Raw genomic sequence first — 24257 nt, forward strand, 5'->3', positions numbered from 1 at the left:
TAATGCAATAACTCTCACTGCCCGTCTCCTACCCCTACCATTTAATTGACATGAAAAACGAGATTTTATTTTTAGCTGCTCAATTTGCAGCTAAGACCCGCTTTGCTGATATGAGACGGTAATAAATTGTTGATAAAACATTTTATGGAGCTCTCAAGTTGTATGTAATTAGTTTTGCCTTTCTAATAAGCCAGTGCTGACAAAGCCTAATTAGACGGAGGATGTACATTATATTGTATCTACTAGGGATGGGCATGATTAGTCGATTAATCGATTATTGATCATTAAGAATTTCATCGATTACGTAAATTTTAATCGACAAACTGAATGTACGTTGCTGTGCGTAGCGTGACCAAACAGGGTCCGTATACGTAGCTCTCTGCACTCAGAAGCACAAATGCGTTTTTAACGATGACTTGTATAAGAAATTTCACGTTTTCCGTTGCGTTCGGGACAAGTGTGAGGCCATGCGCACAGTGTACAAAGCAGCACATATGTTTCAGGTGTCCAGTGGGAAAAAGCTTTACCAGGTGAGAGTCGCGCAATGTCGATGACGAGTCCCCACCTCCCTCCCCCCGTACGGTGTCCTGGTTTTGACAAACGTAAATCTGGTCACACTAACCTGTATTCCACTGAGTCATGTCTTTTAATCCGACAGAATTTGACCGCATCAGCGCACAAGAGCTGTATTTTTATCTTTGCTTAGTTTATGCAAATGAGCGATGCAGTTTTAAGTTTGGTTTCTGTGAGAGTTGCACAAAACTGAATTAAACACATTATAATGTCAAACGGGCTGATGTGGCTCTAGAGTCGTTACGGTTTATATGTCGTAAAGTTGAATTTATTTATGCAGATTAGTAGTGCAGATAGTAATAATAATGATGATCATTTTAATATAAAAACGTTAATTATTATCGATCGTTAATTCTTCCGACGATCGATTTAAGAAAATTTCATCGAATGCCCATCCCTAGTATCTGCTGTATTAAACAAGAATTAGCGGTTATTTATTGCTCGTATTAATAATTGTTTTACATTTTACTACCTTACAGGACAACATGTTGAAGGTAACCACCAAAGCTTTTTTTTTGTAATTTTTGGGTAGGATCTGCCATGTGCTTGTCTCCATGGAAATGCCGTTGCTTTGTCTGGAATGTCCTTAAACATATCAGTCTCGAATTTACTCAACAACACGGGTTTTTAATGACTTAAAAGCGTCCATACTTACCGTGAGCGGGCTCGCCTCCACAGATCTGACATGGAACTTGGCCCTGTTAGGGGTGTGCAAAAATATCGGAATATCGATATATCATATCGTTTAATGTGATGATACAGTATTGATATTGTGGGCTGCTGTATCGATATATCACCAAGAGTATTTTTAGGTGTGTTTTACTTAATTATTTTGTTACAGAGCTACAGTTTTGTTGCTTGTGGAGTGAAAGGAAACTCATTTATGCAACACATTTGACATTTTTACTGTTTTCATGATTAAAATATTTGTGTTTCATATGAACTTTGGACAAGAAGTGGTTTAACAAAGACTTTTAGTATCACAGCCATGATTTAGCCTTTATTTTTTATTGAACTGTATCGAATCGATTTGAAATATATCGAATCGAAAGTGCACTGTATCAAAATATGTATCGTATCATGGCCTGTGTATCGAGATATGTATTGTACCGGCAACTTCTTAATGATACCCAGCCCTAGGCCCTGTGGTGTCACCTACTGTCTCCGTAGTTTAATGCCATACTGCAAAACATTCCAGGCAACATCTCCATGGAGAGAAACTCGTGATGGACCCTCTGCAAGAAAAGTCACACAGTGTACCTTTAAAATATGGTTTACCGGTTTGTTGTTTGTTTTTTTTCAAAATTCATTCAGCAGTTTTAATGAATTTAATAATGTCAGTTTTATGTGAGTGCTTTGAAGACAGCAGCATTTAAGGGTAACCTAGATAAGATCCCTGCATCACCTTCACAAGCACTATGCCTGTGTTTCTCGATGGCTGTCTTGACATTTGAACCACTCTTTTGTTCAATACAGATTCAATGTGCAAGATAATTTTTCAGGTATCCACAAAAAATTCTAAGTCCAGGGCTATAATGACCTTATATTAGATCCCGACCGATATATCGGCTGGCCAATATGGGCACCTGGAGACATATCGGCTATCGGCTATCTTGCTGATATGGGCCGATATTTCACGTGGGCATGTTATACCTGGTTATAAAGCTTAGGCTCTCTACATTATGTTAATTTAATCCAATTTACAGACAGATAAATGTCCTAATATGTGGCTCCGCATCAGTATTTATCCACGGTGTAATTTGTCTGTGTCTGTGTCCGTACTGTCCACGCCACCAGAGTGACATCACTTCACTCGCGTGTGTTTGTTTACACCCGCAGCCGTGCGCAACACTGAGATTATTTTCTTTTTCGGACAATCGGTTTGAGTCTGGATTAAAATGACATTTATTAGTGCAGACTTGTGATGTGAGGAGGAGCCTGTGTGAGCGGTGAGTGTTGAAAATACATCGACTTTGAAGCTAGTTTAGGTTTTGTTAGCGATTAGCTGCTGTAGCTCCCACACATAAACAGGCTGTTTTCTATTGGTCTATTGTAAAGTGTTTACATTGGCCGTATATTTGTTACTGGACCTGCATTGATATGTAAATGAGCTGTGAATAGTCGTGTGAATGATTCACATTTATGCATATAATTAACTACCGCTGTGCGCACGTTTTTGTGGCTAAAGGCTAATAGCGATAGTTTACTAGCTAGGAGTTACGGGTCGGTCGCGATCGAAGCGGCTCTTAGTGCCGACTCTTTGAAGCGAACAACGGGAGCCTGCTTCTAATTGGGAGCCGTTTTTTCTCTTTTTCTCACTTTTTCTCTTCATGCCGCATGTAGACCCGTAGTTTGACAGCAGCAGCTGAAAACGAAACTTTCAGAAATCTGCGTGTGCATAGGATAAAAAAAGTGCATATTTGGCTGCAGTTCAGCATAAAATGAATAAACCAGGACTAAATTTGGGCTTGAGTGAAGGAGAGAGATGGAAACCGAGTCCCGACACTCAGTCCTGGTTCAGTTCTGGTTTAGTCCTGCTTGCAACAAAACAATCTCAAGAGTCGCTTGGGAGCCGAAAGAGCCAGTTGCTTTAGTGAGCCGAGCCGGTTCTCCAAAAAAAAAAAAAAAAAAAAAACTGGAATACCCATCACTAGCAGTGACAGTAACAGTAGCTAGAAATTGATGCAAAAATGCCATTAGGCCAATCTACTGTCTGTAAATATGATGTAAAGAGTCAAAATAACAATAAATGTTGCCTAAATAAACCCAATTTAGAATCCACTAGAGCCAAACCTAAGTTTTTTAATCAATTCAAGATTTACAGTGAATTTTTACATCACTAAATATATCGGCGATTATATCGGCTATCGGCAGCTCAAACTCCCATTATATTGGTTTCATATCGGTCACAACAAAATCCATATCGGTCGGGCACTACCTTATATATTGCTATTTCCTGGAAGTCCCCTCGCTCTAGACCATTGTAGTGGCCATTTTTAGGTTGGGACTCACTGCCTGGGGCCTGTGTTTCTGACCTTTGCTGCTGGAGCTATAAAACCTCAGAATAATCTGTTTTGGTTAATCTTTGCTGTAGATGATATAGATATAGATTTTATGTTATGTCATTTATTATATTTTAACTGACCTTATATCTGTTGATTAAAGGTGCACTGCGTAATATTTCTAGTGGAGGGTCAGCCGTGTTATTCCTTTCTGTAGAATGTTCCACAGTATAGATTAAACCTACCTGTCACAAGGGAGATAAGCAGATTACAGCACTACGGCACATTGCAATTCAGATCTGTGGATAGTCACCCATATTCATTGAAGGAGTTACTGTATTTTTGAGCTATAGAAGCCCCTGTGATAATATAGTAATTATCATGAAAGGCTTAGCAGTGGGTGGATTCTGGTGATGATGACCAGTCACCGATTTCTTTGACATATTGCTACCATATAATACTACAGTATACTTACTTTTGTGTGCACATCCAGGTGGCTGCTGTTATACCAAAGCTTAATTTTAAAAGATAAAGTGAAACGTGAGTGATGTTGGATTTGTGACTCATAATTTCATTCTGGAAAACTTTAGAAAACTATGATTCACTGCACTCGGAAATTGAGAAATGTTTGTTTCAAGGATATGTGATAATAATTGCCTTAAGAGTCCAAAATATAGCAGAGGAAGAGCAAGGTTTATCACTCCATGTCGTGCTACATTATGACAAATGACTAAACTTGTTTTGGCATTTTGGGCATAATTAAATTTTTATTTTATCTTTTTAGTTTAGTTTAGTTGAAGAGGGAGAGGGGTAACATGATGGTGCAAAAGCACTTATTACACATAACTCTTAAGTGTTGGGTAGAGTAGCCAAAAATTGTACTCAAGAATAGTGTTCAAAATAATATTACTGAAGTACAGTAGAAGTACAAAGTAGTGGCCAAAGAAGTTACTTAACTTAATTAAGATTATTATTATTTTTTTTTTTTTATAAAACTCCTGCTCTTAACTTAACTAAAGAGTAAAGAGTAACTGTTGGAATGTAACATCTGATTTATAATTTGAGGTTAGCAATTTGAAAGACCAAATGTAAAATAATGCACAAAATCTGGTGTTTTCAAAGGATAGACACAACAATGAGAAAAACTAAATCATATCTGAAAGAGTGGTGCAAGAAACACAAATGTTCAGATCATCTCATATTGTCTACATAAAGCTTTTCATTTAAAGTAGACTCGCAGTGGGAAGACAGAGTAACCATAAATTTGACTTGAGAACAGTACTGCTACTTAAATAAAAATCTTACTCAAGTACTAGTAAAAGTATGCTGCTAGAAAACTACCACTCAAAAGTGCGTTTTCTTTAAAAAGTTAAAAAGTAAATGTAAGTGAGTAAATGTTACTGAGTACTCTTATTTTTAAACTTTCATTTAGAGCTGGACAATAGGGAAGTTGTTTTTCACCCCATACTGATTGATCTTGATCAGGCAATCAGACAAGGCTTCAGGTATAGAGAGTAGGTGCCATCACTCCCACAGGATTGACTAGTAAATGATGTTGATTCAGATTCTGTGTTGCATATGCATACGTTCTATTTACAACTACAATCACAATGTACTGTGTAAACATTTTGTACAGTCATATGTCCATAGAGTCCATGTAGCTACCAGTTTCTCCCACTGACCTCCTCTGCTTTCCAATCCAAATCACAGCAGCACACACCTTCTGACCTACTTTGATCCCAAAACTACTACTATTTTTTTTCTTTTTTTTTTTTCAAAACAGGAAGTATGTTTTATTTCAGTAGCTCTCCACAGGGGCACACTTACTGACCTCTTACACAATAGTTAAAAAAATAAAAATAAAATAAAAAAAAGAGAGAGAGAGAATAAGAAAATCTAACCAATTCCACCTCTTTTTCTATTAGAATGCACATTGACTAAAAGTCCAGTGTCTTCTTGTCTTCACATTTTCATAACGACTAGTTTGAAATCTGGGATCCATTGGTGTGCAGGTTGAGGCTGAAATGGGGTTAGGTGTATAATAACATCTTTGATATTTAGGGTCCCTCTTCTCTCAAACTGAAAACCCACAGTTCCAGCTTGTGTCATGTAGTAATACAGGTAGTGCTTCATTATGTTTTTTTAAGCTCCATACACTTTCACTAGTATGATTTGGATCATTTCAGCCCTGGAATTGCCAGTATCTGCTGAACAAATGTAAAAGGTAGCTGTTATCTTGAAAACTACTGCATCATGACATCACAACATCTGTTCATTAAATCAGGACTTAAATTTCACTCATTAACAGTGAAAAAATAGTTGTTAACTTTCTGTAACTTGGATAGATCACAAGCAGAAGAGGAGAGAAAGAGGAGAAAAGATGAGAAGTTGGATCAGAGAGAAAGGAGGAGCGGGGCAGAAGGTGCTGCAAACAGAAATTGTTGCACACAGAGAGAGGGAGAGAAGACACTGGACTTTTAGTCAAACTGTGCAGATTTAAGTCAAAACTTGTGAAACAGGAGGACTCATGAGGACACAGAGACACACTGTGGGCTTGACTACTTTTTCCTAGTCCATGTCAGCAACATGCACTCTTACCCCCACACCACTGACTGTAGACCTGTCGATTAAAATGTGCTTGCCTTATCATCAAGAGCAACCAAAGTTGAGATCACGATCTTATGATTTTTGGCACAGCTCTAGTTCCATGGTTCTTTTGTTTACTTTGTTATAATGTTGTTGCTAATGTATCTCCAATGAAGATTCTGACATTCAGTCCAAAGCACTATTAATACACAACCTGTATAATTAAGTCTCTCTAAGCTAAGCATCTTAAGGGTTTCATATGATGACAAATAGGGTTAAAAGCTTTCTTGGGAAACACTTTAGTTTATTCTTTACTCAAGAACAGACTCTCAGATGCACTTAAATGGCTGGAGGGAGGCAGAGAAACTGAAGAGTCACATTGCTACACTAATGCTTTGGAGAATTCAGTTAATTTAGTAGAACTCTTGTAGTTTTATAAGGATTATTGTTTACTGTGCTTTAGGGAGTCAAAGAATAAGTTAGTAAAGTTGTTTCACATGCAAGGTAAAAACAGCATAAATAATAATAACATTATAGCAGCTCTGAACCTAAGGGGGCTGCTTTTTAGACGGGGAGGCAGTTTGTTCCAGAGTTTAAGAAAGGCTGCTTGGTATGTGGGACCATTGACAAATTGAGATCTTAACATGCACACGAAAAAGAATGGGCAACGAAAGTATGGACACTACAGCTAATCAGTTTGGCTTTAAGCATGGTCATGGCACTGACACATGTATCTTTGCACTGAAGGAGATGTTGGATAAATATAATTCCCAGGGGTCCACTATATTCATGTGTTTTTTAGATGCTTCTAAAGCATTTGATCGGATTAATCATGGGAAACTATTCAACAAATTAACAAACCGAGGTGTTCCAGGGTACCTCATTAGAATACTTATCTTCTGGTGTACCTGTCAGTCCATGCAGGTGAAATGGGCTGATTCTACTTCTGACTCTTTTAGGGTCAGTAATGGAGTTCGCCAGGGTGGAATCCTGTCTCCCCTTCTGTTTAATATCTATGTTGATGACCTGTCTGTGCAGCTGAATGAATGTAAAATTGGATGTTTTGCTGGTGATTATCTGTATAATCATTTAATGTATGCAGATGACCTAGTCCTACTGTGCCCTTACAGTGCAGGTCTGCAGCAGCTTTTAAATATCTGTTCTCAGTTTGGCTTTGAATATGACATTAAGTACAATGCTCGGAAAAGTCACGTAATGATTGTTAAAACAAAAGAGGACAAAAAGTTGTCCTTTCCTGTTTTCTCTCTGTGCGGGAGTGCCCTCCAACTCACAGATGAGGTCAAATATCTTGGACATTATGTCACCAGTGACCTCTCTGATGACAGAGACATGTACAGGCAGCAGTGTAAGCTTTATGGCCAGGCCAATATGCTTGTCCGTAAGTTCTCTATGTGCTCCAGTGATGTCAAAATTGCACTTTTTAAATGTTTTTGCTCACCTTTGTATACTGCGCATCTTTGGCGTAACTATAAGAAAAAGAGTTTGCAGAGTTTGACAGTGGCGTATAACGACTCTTTGAGAATATTACTGAAAGTGCCGAGGTTCTGTAGCGCCAGTGAATTGTTTGTAAATTGTGATGTGAGACCCTGTGCTGTCATAATCAGGTGTTGTATTTATTCATTTATGTGTAGAGCTGTGAATCTGAGTAATCAAATCATTGAAGCTCTAGTGTGTCCTGTGAGGAGATCTGTCAGATTCACCTCTAAGCTGTGGAGACACTGGCGCTCTTGTCTGTATACGTTATAACATGCACTGTATTTAACTTTTTATTCTTACTATTGTTTTTTTTGGTTTTTTTTTATACTATGAACCAGATATCATGTGTTCTTAATAAAGATTGAATTGAAATGAATTATGGATTTTAAGATCAGGGTGAGCTTAGAACTTAATTTAAGTAAGGATTTCCATTATCTACATGTGGTGAGTCATAGTTTATGATTTATTCAAGTTGTGCTTGTTTTGCTTGTTGACCTGAGGAAGATCCACTGATTAAAACATTGTAATTCATTAACTGCAGTTTGTGAGTAAGGGTGCAAGCTTTGTCTCATTTTCTATGTTCACTGTAGTAGACGAGCACCAGTGATGTGCCCATACCTACATTTTAATGATTGCTTATTTTGTTTCTTTATGGAAAAGTTACACTTACTTCTTCATCTGTAGTTCCATACATGCTTAACATGTTCATAAACATACGCATCTGCTGCTGCTAGATGTACTGTGGGGTAGAAAAAACTGAATTACATTACCTTCTGTCACAGTGTATACTAATGTTTTGAGAGTACAAGGCTGATAAAAGTAGGTCATTTACATTTCTTTCAAATGTGTTCTGTTTTTATATTTTTGCATCTCACTAAACTTGCTATTCATTATTTCATTCTTTTGTTTGCTGCAGACAGACTGTGTCTCTTGAGCTTGTGGAGACAGCATGTTCTGACAGCCCACAATGTATTTTTCTTTATATTCAGTATGACCGTGGCCATGAAGACTCAGCCCCGGTGGGAGGCGCTGGAGCGGACAGAGGTGTACTACATGGGTGTGGTTCTCATGGTGGTGGGCACTGTGCTGGTGGTCAGTAGCTTCCTGGCTCTGGGATTTACTGGAACATTCCTGGGTGAGTGTCAGCACGCCATTTTGTTCTTCAGTACTACATTCATACACTCATTGTTTGCAAAATATGAATTATTATTAATTATCACTTAGACTCGGATTAACTCAACCTTGATCGGCCACTTCAAATGATTTATGTCATTGCTATCCAACTTTTTTTTTTTCTTTTCACCTTCTACCATGTTATAACCTCATCAAAACGAGGCCTGAAGAAGTTTTAGATGTCATCCAAGCATTTATCAATAATTGATCGCTCTCTCCCAGGCACTATTTGGGCACTCCGTACGTTAGCTGTAAGATTCAGTCCAATGCTCAGCCCTCACGCCCACTTCACACATGGTCCCACACAACAGTTCTCCATAAATATACAAAAGTATGAAGGGGGAGTGACTTACTACAGGGAGAAAAGGTAGGGGAGATTCAAATAATCAAAAACGAAAGTCAAACTTATAAGATATACATTGTTTTTAGCATATATTGAATTTTCAAAACAATAAAAGGTAGCAGAGTGATCTAAATATGTTATGTGCTAGCAGTTAATACCCCTTTAGAAGTAAAATACTATATTAGGACAGAGAGAATGGGGTAAATACATCTGAAAACAAGCACTTGGATTGCATTTGATCAGAACATTAGGTCTTGTTATAAATCCATATTTGTTATATAGTTATTCTGATAAGCTCTCACTTTAACACAATATGGTGACAGAGCCAGGCAGCCGGACAAGCAGAAGGTGTGAGTCTGCGTGGGTGGTGGTCTATGAATGTGAGAGCATGTTAGTTATGTACATCGTGTATACAAGATATTGTTGTGCCGACTTTGCTCACTGAGTATCTGTTAAAATAGTTTGAGCACATATGCAAATTTGACACTGCATTTAAAGGTACTCCAAAAAAGACTTTATTAATGCATGTGACTGGCAATATCAATCTTACAAATAGGCACATTACAAATTAGAGCTAAAGATAGCCTGTTCACAGCTAGTTAGTTTTTACACTAAGGAATATTTTAGGATCTAAACCAGACCTGGGCATTGTCCAGCTCCTGGTCCTGTCCTCTGTAAAGAATCCCAAATCTCATACAATATCTTGCCTTGTATGTTTAAAACCTGTTAATTCTTTTTTTCCAAAAAAGTTTCTTGCACTATTAGTTCTACTGTGCAAACCTCAGTTTAACATCATTTAGTGGTTAAGACAATGGTTAAGCTGAAATCATCAATGTTGTGAAGTTCATTCTCTTATTTTTTCCTTTGTTTACTTTACAACAGTTTTGATACAAACAAACTTGATTGCCTGAACTATGGGAGATAAAACCAGTGTCCAAATGACATGTACATTTTTGGAAAGCTTGTATTTTTGAGTGGCCAGGCAACCGATCTAGTTCTTTCCACACAAACACCTGCTGATGCTGTTTGTGTAGGTGTGCAGGGAATTAGTGTGCCCTCTTGGCTCTATATTAAGCCTCTTTGAGTCACAGTGACCTGATGATTGGAAGCTACGACTCTGGAACGAAAACAAACATATCAACACAATCTAATTACACCTTGTCTCAACGGGCTGATCAGATCCAAGCATCACCACCACAGTCACTTTCCACACACCTACTTCTTCAGCCTCTAAGATAACAGCATGCATCCAAAAATCCAGGTTGACCAATACACATAATCACAGTTGGACAGGGGTCTTCCTTTGAATATGAATGGGTGCCTCTAGTCAGTTTTGAGGTCAGAAATGAGGTTAGCCATTTACATGTAGTTTTCCTTTTCAAAACACATTTGTTTATATGGCCTATTTCATCCCACCCACATTTGGTTGAACTGAAATGCCGTAATCCAAATTGTTATATAATAATGGTCGATAATAAAATAAAAAAACTAAAAAAATGGGCAACCTTCACTACATGTGTTAATGACAGTTTTGGGGGACCTACTAGAAAGGGGTTGAATACCATTTGAATGTTCATGTCCTGTTATACTAAAAATGGGTCAGATTACATCCATCTGTGCACAATACAGGGACAATTCATTACATAGTGAGGGATACAAAAGTGATTAGGTTAGCTATGCCCTAGTTCAGTTGTTTGTTTGTTTTTTTCTTCTTTAGACACCCCCCAATGAACCAGTTATCATGGAATGGCATAACAACTGACCACAAACTAGTCTTACTCAATGTATTCAAAATGTTTGTGGGTCAAAAAGCAACAGGAAGTCTCAATGTTCTGTAATTGATTTGTGTCTTGTTCCACTTATCTTTATGCCTCCATTTACCACCAGAAACATACAACAGCAAATAGTATTGTGGATACTGCCACTATTTTGTCTCTAATAACAGCGTCTTTATGGTATTTTTCAGGTGATTACTTTGGCATCTTGATGGACGAGAAGGTGACAGGTTTCCCATTCAACCTTATAGACAACCCCATGTACTGGGGCAGCACTGCCAACTACCTTGGTTTAGCGCTTATGTAAGTTTTTATTTGCACAAATATCTTTAAATCAGATTCATTTTTAAAAGTAACACATTATCAGAAATAGGTCCAAAACCTGTGTTAAATGATACATTGATTTAAGACACATTTTCTTATACAGTTTGCACAAGATAAAATAGATCTGCACAATGCCTTTATCTGTGCCATTCTCAAGACGGTGCAAGGTTGAAGCCTAATCATAAGTAGTCTAAGTACAGGAGGCTTGGGGATGAAACGCTGGCAAGTGCACATTTCCTAGTAGACATTTTTCATGTATGCTTTGTCACTATGACAACTAAGACTGCAATATAAGGCATGTTGCTAGGGAAGCACCCCAAGATTTTCCTAAAAACAGCAAACTGCAACACATTTTGTTGTAAGTATCTATGCCCAGTTTTTCTTAGTTTTGCTCTATTAAATACCATTACCTTGATGGGCCATGTATAAAAAAATACAATAGATTTGATTTACCACATAGTGGGCTAGGGATAGCAATATCTTTGCTTGTTTGGGACAAAACACTTCTTTTTCCTCATCTTTTATATAGCTAAATGTTTGATTGTATAAAGCCACTGATGGGCAGTTATTAATTTGGTTGGTAACTGCCCCATAACCTATACAACAGTTTGAAGGTGCATTGTGTTACTTTTCTGGTGGAGGGGTCCATCAAATACTTTTCTCTATGGAAATGTTATTGCTTTGTCTTAAATGGTTCATAGTATGGTATTAAATTTTTTTATCTTCATGGAGACCAAACCAGACCAAGTTACACGTCAGATTTGTGGAGAGGCAACCCCATTCACAGTCAGTATTCCTATTTTCTAGGTATTTATGAGCTATAAAACCATATGTAAATTAATAAATATACTATAAGGTAAAGCTGTTTAATCTCATACTTTTTCATTTTCAGGCAGAGCAATGTCTCCACGGAGACATGTGACAGACCCTCCACCAGAAAAGTTACTCAATGCCCCTTTAAAGCCTCAACCCCAAAAATTCAGCCAATAAGAAAAACTAAAATAAAGGAATACATTTATTTACTTGCAAGAGTTGTTATTGCACTAAAAATCTTGAACACCCTGCACCCTTGCTGTGAGGGGGTTTGACTCTTCACAGACCTGTCATGTAACTTCTCTGGTGAAATGTCTGCCACCTGGTTGTCTCATGGAGTTGTTCTTTCTGAACCTGGAATTGCATAAAATTTATCTGTCTCCATGTAGAATGTTTGTTTCTAACTGTATTTTTTACTTTCTGTCTCCATGGAGTAATCCAGGTTGCATGCCCACATCCCCCCTGAAAAACCCTGCCACGTATTGCATTATTCACACCCTGCATCCATTGCTCATCCTTCATCATTCATTGTTTTCGGATCTTGATGTAACATGTACTTGTGAGATACTCTGTCATATGTAAATGCCCTCTAACCTGAGTGTTAGTGGTCCTTCAGACCCATTGTGCCTAAATGTCTCTTAGTCACATTGGGGCGCACAGCTTGTACTGGAGCTTCCACTGATGAGTATGAAGAGCAGAAAGTCACACCTCTAGTCTCTCGCAGTAGGCAACATGCACTAATTAGGCCACTTACTGCGCTCACATGCTAACCCCACATGCCCCATAAGGGCAATGTTGTTTGACAGTAGCATGATTCACCATTATCTACGCAAACGAAATAGTCATTTTAAAACTCCACTATTGATAATTGGTCTTGTGTAAAGACTCATTATTCAACCGCTGTACAATTATTTGTAGATTTGCAAATCAGAAATATACCACAAATAATTACTTAATACCAACACTTTATATTGTTGGTGAAAGGCATTTCTTTATACTGACTGTCTGGTGTATTGAACAATGGGATTCGAGATGACAATGCATTAAAATGTCTCCATATAACACATAGAGCATAATAGGTGTAAGTATTCTGTCTGTAAATGACAGACTATTTTATTTTAATTTCTAAGTTTTTCACTATTTGTCTACACTGCACTTACATTTCAGACATCATAACTTTTGTAAAAAAAATATATATCTGGCCTTCTGTTACATAAGGAAATATTCATGTGTTTATCTTGTGGGGGGAGGCAGGATGTTATTGCTGAAGAGAAAGAAAAAGAAGATTATCAAAGTTTGCCACAGGCAAAAGACCCTGCACTTATCGACTCTGATTAATATAGTCTGCAACTGTATTTATAACACTTGAAAAACAACCAGGTGGAACAAAGTGCTACAATATTAAAACACACTGAATAAAACAAATACATAAAAAAAATAAAAATAAAAAAACTGTGTCATAGTCCAAAATGAGCATGTGCATTTTAAGAAGTGATTTTAAAAAGGGACAGAAGAGACCTGTTTATTGTGCAAAGGCAGCTTATTCCACCGTTTTGGTGCTGCCTCCGCAAAGGCCTGGTCCCCTCTGAGCTTGCTGCTGGTCTGTGGCACACTCATGAAGAGCTGGTCAGCTGTCCTGTAAGAGACAGGAGTATAAAGATTAAGGAGCTCAGAGAGGTGCAATGGTGCCTCAGTACTGCGCATTGCTTTAAGACCAGACTGGAAGTCCTCACCCTGAGTGTACTCATTTAGGTGTACAGTTTACTTACTGTAAACAATGGCAGCTTGGTGATTTGTCTAAAGTTTGAAAGCATAGTAGGCTCTATCCCTAAAGGTTAGAGGAATCACCCCTGAGGTAAGATCTGTGATCTGGCTTTCACCAAGCTGAGCCTGACCGGGGCTGGCTTTTCAACAATCATAAGAGCCTGAGGAACAGACCAGAATTTCCAGGGATCCACTCCAGTGGGGTTGTACAGAGCCAAGGTTGGGCCCAGGCAGACTGTAACTGACTCTAGGAACGGCCATGAGGGAAACAGATTCCAGACAAGTTCCAGCAGTTCCAGACTCTGTCAGGGAAGCCACAGAACCATGTAAGCCTTCAGTCTCATGAGCCTACTACCATGTTTGTCTTGGTAATGGAAGCATGCAAAACTGCATGGAGGAGGCTGAAAATCCAACAGTATCTGGCGATTTTGACACCAGTAAAGAGCTGACATTTTGACAGAGTAGTGTCAGAAATTATAAAAATATTTGACAGTGGTAGATGTCCAGCCAAATACTGGCAACATCTTGCCTTCTATCTCATCTCAAATAATCTTGATAAGGGCTAAAACAGTTGCTGCTGGCTACTAGTATCAAACAGATACACTTTTGAAGAAACTTGGCAACCAGGATTGTTGATGCTGTGTATGGTGGATTTGTGGGGCAGATTTCCATAACTCTTTTTAACTCTCACACGAGAAGTAGGTCAATGTGACTCCTTTTTCAAACACGGGTATGCTCCTATTCCTTCTGATTACTTTCTGTTCATATGTGAGCATAAGAGACTGCACCAGGGTTGTTTAAAAGCAAGATCAGGTATCATTTGTGCATTGTTAAGTAGAACAAAGAAAACACGAATCCCGGCACGGCTTGCTTTAGAGCACATGTGACCTGTCTACTGCCTGTCAATTAGAGAAGATATCTAGGCTACATGGGCTGATGAGGGAGCTATGGGGAGGGGGACGTCATACCTAACCCATTTTTAAATGTTTGCTTTTTACTACTAAGATCAGATATGAATTACTTTATTTTATGCGTTGTCAAAAATAATTGACTCAAGTTACCTGAACATGGAAAAAACTGTACTATCTTCATCACAAAACCCCAGTAAAAATAAGCAAAGAATATTTTAATATTCCCATTTGGTTTTAACCTGGTTTCAAAAAGAAGAGAGTAAGACCCAAGCTATGATGTATGTTTGTGGGTCGGCACAAGTTATAAAACCACGATGACTGAGTAATGTTGATCGCAGATGTATGGTTCATAATTAGTGGGTCAAACAGGTCAGATTGCACATGAGCAAACAAACCCAAAAGGACATGTCAAAGCAAAATGTCTTCCAAATTGCAGTTATAGTGTTTTAGGGTTTAATAATAGAAGGAAAATGTTTCTGACTGTCGCAAATCAGAAATTATCTCTATGAATTTGCTGGTCATAAAGCATGGAGTCTAATGGTCAGTTTACAACTGAGTTTTCTTTAGTTGTATAATATTATGTAACTCTTCTTTGCTGCACACCTCAAACAATGAGATCGACTGACTGGTCAAAAATAGGCACAATATAGAGTAGTGTAAATTGTATTTCATAAGCACCAAATTTAACCTGCCATCCTCTTCTTTGTGTTTTTAGTGGCTCAAGTCCTGCTGGTCTGACCCTGACAGCAATTGTAGCAGTGGCATACAAGGTGGCAATACAATTTGAAGGGTATGTATTCTAGGTTTATTTATTATTAATTAATTTAAAAAGCACAACATTAGTCCTTGTGGGTTTTAAAGGGGGGTATTATACACAGTCAACTTTTTGAAGCTTTCCACCATATTATAACGTTGCATCAAAAACATGCCTGAAGAGGTTTTATATATTATCCATGCATGTTTAAGTAAGTAAGTCTTTCTTTTCTTTTCACAGACATATGTCATAAAGATGCTTTACAGAGCATTTTTTATAGATTTATTATTCTTTTTCTCCACACCTGGTGGTGGTAAGCCACCACTGCAGCCACAGCTGCCCTGGGGCATACCGACGGAAGCGTGGCTGCCATGCCAGTCGGCCTCCACCACCATCACTCACGCACACACCACTTTCATACTAGGCAATGTGGGTGAAGTGTCTTGCTTAAGGACACAGCAATAGTTTTTTGCGACTGGCGCCCCACTGTGGCACCTGATTTTCCCAGAAGTCTCCCATCCAAGTTCTAACTACACCCGGCCTAGCTTAACTTCTGAGATCTGACGGGATCAGGCTTTGACAAGTCAATATGGCCACATAATTTAGCAATTTATCCTGGGCACCTATTCAGACTGTCCTTACAGTTAGCAGTATGTAAGAAACTCACAAGTCTATGCTCCCACATGATCATTTTCAATACACAAAAGCATATAAAACAATATACAACTTCACAAATCTGATGCAATCTGCCATAGTCTCTTTAGCAAAATGCACACTGATTGTATTGTGATTGCGCTCTGAAGGGTGAGTGACTTCGTGTTGAGAGAAAAGGGGGTGGGACTGAGAGTGCCAAAAACAAAATTGAAACTTATTGTACATGTTAATATGTTGTTTTGGTGAATATAGCATTTTCAAAAAATAAAAGGTAATATGGTGATCTAAATATGTTATGTGTTAGCAATTAATACCACACTGAAGTTTAATACCACCTCGTTAAAGACTATTTTTTTCTCAGAGGTCTATCCTACTCTACAAGCAGCGGATATTACGTGACAAGTCTAAAAACTAGTTTATGATCGCCCCACATACCGGCTTAGAATCTGTCGTCCCTTAACACAGAATACACAAATGTGCAGGCTGTTCTGAAAGCAGCTGCAGCTAGCACTTACTCATCAGCACTTCCATTATGTAGGTGGACTCAGCGACAGAGCAGGTGTGCCACTGTGTGTCCGCATTGACCACACAGTTGTGCATATCCTCTATTTGGTACAAACATAAAAAGACAAAGGGAGACACAATCCTCTTAACCTCGGTGGTGGAAGCTATTGGCTCTGAATTTTACATTACACTTCACTATATGACCAAAATGTTACATCCTTAAACTTGAAAGCCAAATTATGCAGAGTTTATTTAAATAAAACTCCCTGTAATAAATAGTTGATAAAACCATTGCAGAGTTAAATATTTAATACTTGTATCATTTATTTAATTAGCAAAATGAAATTATATCAAATCTAAAAATTGACCACTACTGTTCTCTGTTCGTGGGACCCTGCCTTTTTTGATGTCACAGAACCACATGCTGTGAGAGAGAGCCCAGGTAAACATGTATGTCCCTACGGTTTTACCAGTTCTGTCAGTCATAAGAAATCTGTCATTTATAGAAAAGAAGGTGACACACCACAAGCTGTGAGGGGGGATTGGATGGTGTTATATTTATCTGTAGCCCGTGGCACTGATTCTGAATGATCTGATTTGGGTAAACTTGAAGACAGAGTGGACTGCATGACTGGATTTGACATGATTTTAGATTTATGGGAACCATACTGTGTGCTGAAAATAGAAGTTCAGACACCTCTCCAAGTTGCAACTTTTTACTATATGCATGTGCTTTTTCTGTCAATTGCCCACTGTGCCCATTGTAAAAAAAAAAAATAAAATAAAATAAAGTAAAATTGAATATCCCCTAAGACAAAACATACCTTATGTTATGATTAGTTTCATTCTCAGATAATTTAGTAAACCAAACCCTATTTAGCCGTAGTCCATTCATCCTTTTTAATTTTACAAGAAGAATATCTAAAGAGATACAATTAATATTTAGTAAATGGGACAATTCTGTTTAATAAGTGGTAGCTCTCTTTGCTTCAAGGAGATAAATACTTTCCAAATTGGTTATAAGAGAGAGAATTCTCAAGTACTGCTATGACATTAATATGGGTCAATGGTGCCTAAATATACGCTATTACATGGAGAGGCACATGTGCAGTTCCTGTTGGACAATGGACATACTCATTTTCTCATCACTCAGCGCTTCACTTAACACATGTACGGTCCTGGCACTGAGTGGTACGGCATTCTCCTCTCTGATTTATTGTCCCGTTTCATGTTTGCTCTGTTATATTTACAGACCATTCACAGAGCGCATCTATCAGGAGAGAAGCCAGCGACGCAAGCATGAATAATGGCCTCCTTCACAGACGCCTTCGGATCCCACTATTGCTCAGGATGCCTTCTTGTAATGTGGACACAGGGAAAATTAAATGAGAATAAATTATACCACATTTGACACTGTGTTAAAATGCTCTTTACACACACCAAAGCACACAAAATTATTATTTAATCAAACATTATCTCATGAATGCAGAAATAGAGTCTTGGTTTTGGTTTTTGGATGACCTACTAAATATCTTTCTGAAGCTAATTTATTATTTTTAAGACAATCTCTATGTTCAAACTATATTTTAATTGACCTCTCTATGCTGCACAGACTGTTTGACATAGTATTAACTATTAGCAGCTGGGATATATAACATGCATTTGTTCACATTTTCTTTGATGTTGTACTGGGCTGTACAATATTAAGGCATGTAATATTCAATTATTATTGTATTGTAACATCAATATTATTGTTGTATTTGTAATAATTATTTTGAAATAGTAAATTAATTTTAATTAATTAATTAATTTCTATTGTCAAAATTCAAACTTGGCAAAAACTAAACTGAGCAAAACCCCTGTCAGACTGAACTGACACAATTTGAATAAAAATGCAATATATTGTGCAGTGCTAATGTTGTACCATTAAAGACAACCAGTGTTATTGTTAGTGTGTTGATATGAAATGTGAAATGTTCATAATTTACGAACTGTCCATGATTTGTCAATTATAAAATTGTTGAGGTGAATGATCTCAGGTTTTCACTGTACTAATCCCCAACACAACCGTAAACAGCTTGTGGATGTACTGTTTAAGTAAAAATAAAACTATACAGTCAAGGTTTGAAGTCTGATTTTGTTGGCCTTAAATCAAAGAACTAAAGTAAAAAATGCTGGGGGGAAAAATCATACTTAAATTTGTCTTTAATTTGCATTGAGCTAATTATGATTATGATTATCACAAAAGTGCAGACATACTGCTTAAGTTTGGAAATGTGTTCATGACTAAAGCCTTTTCTGCCCTGTGTTCTTTCGAGTAGACTTACTTGAACTAAAGTGGTCTCCAGCACTTCTCCTCATGTTTCCTGGAGAAAGCACACATTTCTGTGTGAAATTCGATCAGTGTAGATGGAAGGATGAGTGGCTTTATGAAAGACACAACATTGATCCCTCACGTGTCACTGCAGGCTCCACTCTGCTCCAGCTTCTGTGAGACAAATGATGAACTGAAAAAACTTCACTTGCATAATTGTTTAGAACGTTCTGTTAAATAATTACTGCAACTGTATCTTATTTATTGGACTAGAAAACAAATTATTTGTAGGACAAATTCGTGTTAAGCACACTTAAGATGACACAAACTACAGTTTCTTTATACTTTGTAGATTACATTATTCTAAACAATTAAATGATTCTAACTAAGCAAATATTTGAAAAGGGTATTTCTTTGAATGTTTTATATTTTTATGTTTACTTTGCATGTATTTGTACGTATTTATCATTACATAAGTGAAACATTAAATGTGCTATACCTGGCTGTAAGTGGTGCTGTCTTTATGTTAAAGAGCCCTTAACCTGTAAGGCTGTTAAGTGACCTCTCACTTCACAACAGTCTCATAAACATGTCATATTATAATGGTGCAAACACACTCAACAGGGTGGCTTCATTTGAACTGTATATCAAACAGTTATAGATGAAAAAGGATTTATGCCTTACTGACATTTCCCACTAGGAAACCTAGAGAGTTGAATCATCTCACTTAGACAAGACTGGAAACAATACCAAATCTATTGTAACACTTGAGGTAAACTAAACATTTATCTGTGGAACATAGGAAAGGTTCATTTAGGGTTTTGGCAGATAGAGCAGCTTGGTTCTCACTGGTGCAACTAAATTGGTTCATAGCAGCTGTATCATTTAAGGAACGTGTCAAAGGTTTGCTGTGGCATATATTTATATTCTATACTTTTTCTCAGTTTGTTTCTTTATTATTTTATTATTAGTCATTTAAACTGATAAAAGGTGAATGGCGCACTAATATGTGAAGTGGGACAAGTTATCAGGGTGATTTTTTCACTTGTATAAAGTCTTTTTGTGCTGTGGATTGAGTGAGTAGCAGCTGGTTAAAGTTAGCTGACTGGTGAGCATTGTGACGCACAGTGTAGCTGGGTAACCAACAGGATCACTCGTACAGACAATGGCCCCTCTGATCTTCAGACTGTGCAGAGGCTCAGGGGCCAGTCACACACATCAAGACCAGAGTACACAACAACATAGGTTTGTTAGTTATCCTTTTCAGTTACCAACATCAAATGCCCTGTCATCCACTTAATGCATTCAAAACAAAAACAAAAGATACTGTACAATGTTTGTTTCATATCTGTATTAGAGATAGTATTATTTTGTCAGCAACTGAATTTAAAATTAAGTGACAATAGTAAATTCTAACACAAACTCTTTTGCTGATGAATAGGATTTGTTTTTTTTCCTTTACAAACCTCCTGCTATATTATAATTTGTTAAGCGATACCTGCAATAAAGCCTTTAAAAAATGGCACCAAACTTGAATAATGTTCTCCAAGTGACCTCTGTTTACTTTACAGTCTGCACATTGTATTGCTTATAACAGAGACAGGGGAAAATGGACAATTGATTAACCAAACAGACTAGCTGACTAAGTCCAGCAGCAGGTCAAAAACCCTAACCGTGACCCACAGAAATACTGAAAATATTGGTTAAGGTCAAGCATTCATGCATTCATTCAAAACCACTCAAGCACTGTTTTCAAACCTGCCTTTGCTGAAAAGTGGCCACAGTAGATTCTCAATGCTGCAAACCTGTCTCAACAAAAACACAGTCTACCCATTTTACATGTTGCCTTACATGGTAGATAGGCATATATAATAGTCAAAATGTAGGTTACAGGCTGCATACATATAGTTGAGTAGTCTGTGCATAGAGCAGTAGCCTTGTCATGCCGTCCTGAACTTGTACCCGTGCAGGAGCGCCCTCTGTTGGCGTTCATTATTACTGCTGCGCCGTATGCTTGTTGAATGTGGACCACTGAAATACATAACTGTGCGTTTTCCATGTCATGCATTAGCCGGATGTTTTAGCACATGTTTAGTTTTATGCAACCGTGCAGCAACTTTTACACGCTCCGTTGGGTTTTAGGAAGCGCCTTGGGATACATTAACCAGTTACAAAAAACTCATTTCCTTTTTTTTGTTTTGTTTTTGTACAAAGTGTAACTCTGGTGAACATTAAATGATTGACCTGACTTGGTGATGCAGTCCGTGCGTTTTCTTCCCACAGTCGATCCCGATCGGCCGTTCATTAGAAATAGCAAACTGACGCAGCAATGGGAACGATACAGTGAATGGGCAGCTCTTCTATTTTTTTGTCTGTCTACCGCGTGTATGTGTATGTGTGTGTCCGTGACGTTAGCCGGAGGAGGGGCCGCGCTCTCGGGCTTATAAAGCAGAGCGCACCGCGGCTGGAAAGACAGAACCGCACAGAGAAACAATAACAGCACTTAAAACCGATACTCACCTTCGCACTTACCTTTGCACTCACGCGTTGTCACCATGATTAAGAAAATGTCGCCGTCCGAAAGTGACTACGACATCCCCGCCAAGAACTGCTACAGGATGGTCATACTCGGCTCCACGAAAGTTGGGAAAACCGCTATCGTGTCTCGCTTCTTGAACGGGAGATTCGAGGAGCAGTACACGCCGACCATAGAGGACTTTCACAGGAAACTGTACAGCATCAAAGGGGACGTTTACCAGCTGGACATTTTGGACACGTCTGGGAACCACCCGTTTCCCGCCATGAGGAGACTATCGATATTAACAGGTGCGTAGAGCGAAAAACTTTAGGTAAAACTAGCTGAACTTTTAGTTTTATTGACGGGTAGTTGCAGAGTTGGGTTAAAATCACTTATCCTCTTATACCTACCTTAGAATCTTAAAAGAAGAAGTGCAAAATCAGTTTTTTTTTTTACTGAATTTGAAAGAAAATGTTGTTTATTGCTACTTTGAAGTGAGAATTGGCTACAGTGTGACAGCCGAACCTCTTTCTTGTTGTCACATCACTTTGTTATCATTCCGCATATAAAATTATATTATAATAAAAAAAATAGTACAGTACATTTTTTATCAAATTATTATGAATATTTTTTTTAATCTTATTTTATTTATTATTATTTAGTTTTACAAATAATATTCTGAAATGCATGGGTGCTGCATTAATGGTAATAATAAAGCATTAATCATAGTAATAGGCTACTACCAGTCTACTACTACTAAACTTACTACAAAAAACAGAAGAAATATGAAAGAAATAGAAATAAAAACATTTGTAATTGTAATTTTTCCTCTGTGGAAAAAATTTTACAATTGCAGCAGCACATATCAGAAGAGAAGAGTTGACTGAATACAACTTAAAATTTGCAAGGTTATTTGATAGTGGCTTTCTGGTATTGTGGTAATAGTAATTATAGTGTGTAGTTTCCAATGTTATGTCCTGTTGTTGAGGTGATCTGATCACATGTGACTAATGTATAATTTTCTTTTATTTTCTTCAGGCGATGTATTCATCCTGGTCTTCAGCCTGGACAACAGAGACTCATTCCAGGAGGTGCAGCGTCTCAAGCGCCAGATCTACGAGACAAAGTCCTGCCTCAAGAACAAAATCAAGGAGAACATCGACGTCCCACTGGTCATCTGCGGCAACAAGGGTGACCGCGAATTCTACCGAGAGGTCCAGCCAGAGGAGATCGAGCAGCTCATTGCCGGCGATGACAAGTGCGCCTACTTCGAAATTTCGGCCAAGCGTAACGAAAACGTGGATAAGATGTTTCAGACTCTGTTCACGCTGGCCAAGCTACCTCACGAGATGAGCCCCGACCTGCACCGCAAAGTGTCCGTGCAGTACTGCGACATGCTCCACAGGAAGTCGCTAAAGAACAAGAAGCTCAAAGATATCGGCGAGGCGTACGGGATCGTGACCCCTTGCGCTCGAAGACCTAGTGTGCACAGCGACCTCATGTACATTAAAGAGAAGGCGATAGGCGGCGGGCAGGGCAAGGACAAAGAAAGATGCGTTATTAGCTAAAACTGACTCTGTAAAAGAAGTTGTGATAAAGCAGAGAGTCAGCGGTGGGTCGCTGACTTAAAGAAAGCGGACATGTGCGCCCCTTACGCCGCAGCGCCGTTTCCATGGATACCAGGAGCTGTGGCGATGCAGACTATCCGCTGAAAAAAAAAAAAAAACACACAAAAGACTCTAGCACACACAGCCCAAGAGACATTTGAGAGCCTTAGCTTGTTCAACCAACCTGAGCTTACTTAAACCCGTAATGTGGCTTCTTGATTGTGAGTGGCGAGTGCTCATGTGTTGTGTTGACGTCACGCCTTTCTGACCTAAAGATTGACAAATATAAGAGACTCTAACCAGAGACGTTATAAGAGGGAAAAGCTGTTTACATTTGCTCTTAGACTTTACATGGTCGAGTACACTTGAATGTGTTTGCAATATGAACTATTTTTTATTGTGAATGTATATTTATTGTCTGTTCCTTTTTATTGCAAAGACTTGAGAGAATAAGTTAAAATAAAAAATATATTGAAATACATTTTGACTTGTTGCAGTGATTTTTACTATACACACGTATCCACTCCTTTTTATGTTTCATGTACCCCAAAGAATACTACACATTTATGAAGCTAGAAATCAAAACAACACTGAAATACATATTACTCACAAATGTCTAAGCTAACATGCGACCACAATGTTATTATGACTACAAATCTGCTTCACAAAGGCCTACCGTGCGCTGTTATTACATCACAACATGTATGCCAATGTCTCAACATTAGCACAAAACATTGCATCACACCGTGTTCGCATTTGAATAGCACATACAACAAGCTGTTCTTTAGCACTGTAATGGCTTCGTGCTATTCTCAGCGGTCTTCTAATCTTGACCTTTTCCACCACGTTCCCTCCCCGGGCTCGTATGACGTGACTGGGCCTAGCTATCAGCAATCACGCCGTCTACTGTATCCACCGGGCTGGAACATCGAGTCTAATACAGACAGTGTTAGCGCGTCGTAACACTGCTCCCGTCGCCTGTACGCTAATGCAAACGCCGTGTTCCGTTGTTCCCAGCATTCATTAAGGCTAATATCAAAGCTAATTACCCAGTCCATTAGTGTCCATCTGATAGCCTTGTTTCAAAATAAATAAATAAATCCACTGCTGCGTACAAATGAGGCAGATGGCTGGCGACGTTCGAT

General features: G+C 38.3%; 2 protein-coding genes across 3 annotated transcripts in view; both read left to right on the forward strand.

Moving 5' to 3' along the window:
• pemt (phosphatidylethanolamine N-methyltransferase) overlaps window positions 1-18794 on the forward strand; it is a 68802-nt gene extending 50008 nt beyond the window's left edge. The window contains exons 4-7 of the mRNA XM_020939711.2: window positions 8648-8793; window positions 11141-11252; window positions 15477-15551; window positions 17926-18794. Coding sequence (XP_020795370.1) covers window positions 8648-8793; window positions 11141-11252; window positions 15477-15551; window positions 17926-17980 — 388 coding nt within the window. The 3' untranslated portion in view covers window positions 17981-18794. The remainder of the gene's footprint in view (window positions 1-8647; window positions 8794-11140; window positions 11253-15476; window positions 15552-17925) is intronic.
• Window positions 18795-21473: 2679 nt separating this feature from the next.
• rasd1 (RAS, dexamethasone-induced 1) lies at window positions 21474-23593 on the forward strand. 2 transcript variants are annotated; one of them, XM_020939704.2, is made up of 2 exons: window positions 21474-21813; window positions 22544-23593. In XM_020939704.2, exons 1-2 carry the CDS (start codon window positions 21543-21545, stop codon window positions 23071-23073), a joined length of 801 nt encoding a protein of 266 aa, XP_020795363.1. In that variant the 5' UTR covers window positions 21474-21542; the 3' UTR covers window positions 23074-23593. The 2 variants fall into 2 exon arrangements, with proteins under 2 accessions (XP_020795363.1, XP_055006286.1); XM_055150311.1 differs by having other exon boundaries at window positions 22618-22700.
• Window positions 23594-24257: the final 664 nt, after the last annotated feature.

The sequence above is a fragment of the Boleophthalmus pectinirostris genome, unplaced genomic scaffold, assembly GCF_026225935.1.
Source record: "Boleophthalmus pectinirostris isolate CB_2022bp ecotype Guang Dong unplaced genomic scaffold, ASM2622593v1 HiC_scaffold_14, whole genome shotgun sequence".
In the NCBI taxonomy this organism is placed as follows: Eukaryota; Metazoa; Chordata; class Actinopteri; order Gobiiformes; family Gobiidae; genus Boleophthalmus; species Boleophthalmus pectinirostris.

Coding starts and splice junctions, on each gene's coding strand:
- rasd1 (XM_020939704.2), top strand. CDS start 21,543: ATGATTAAGAAAATGTCGCCGTCCGAAAGTGACTACGACATCCCCGCC. Junction 21,814..22,543: donor GAGACTATCGATATTAACAG/GTGCGTAGAGCG, acceptor TATTTTCTTCAG/GCGATGTATTCATCCTGGTC.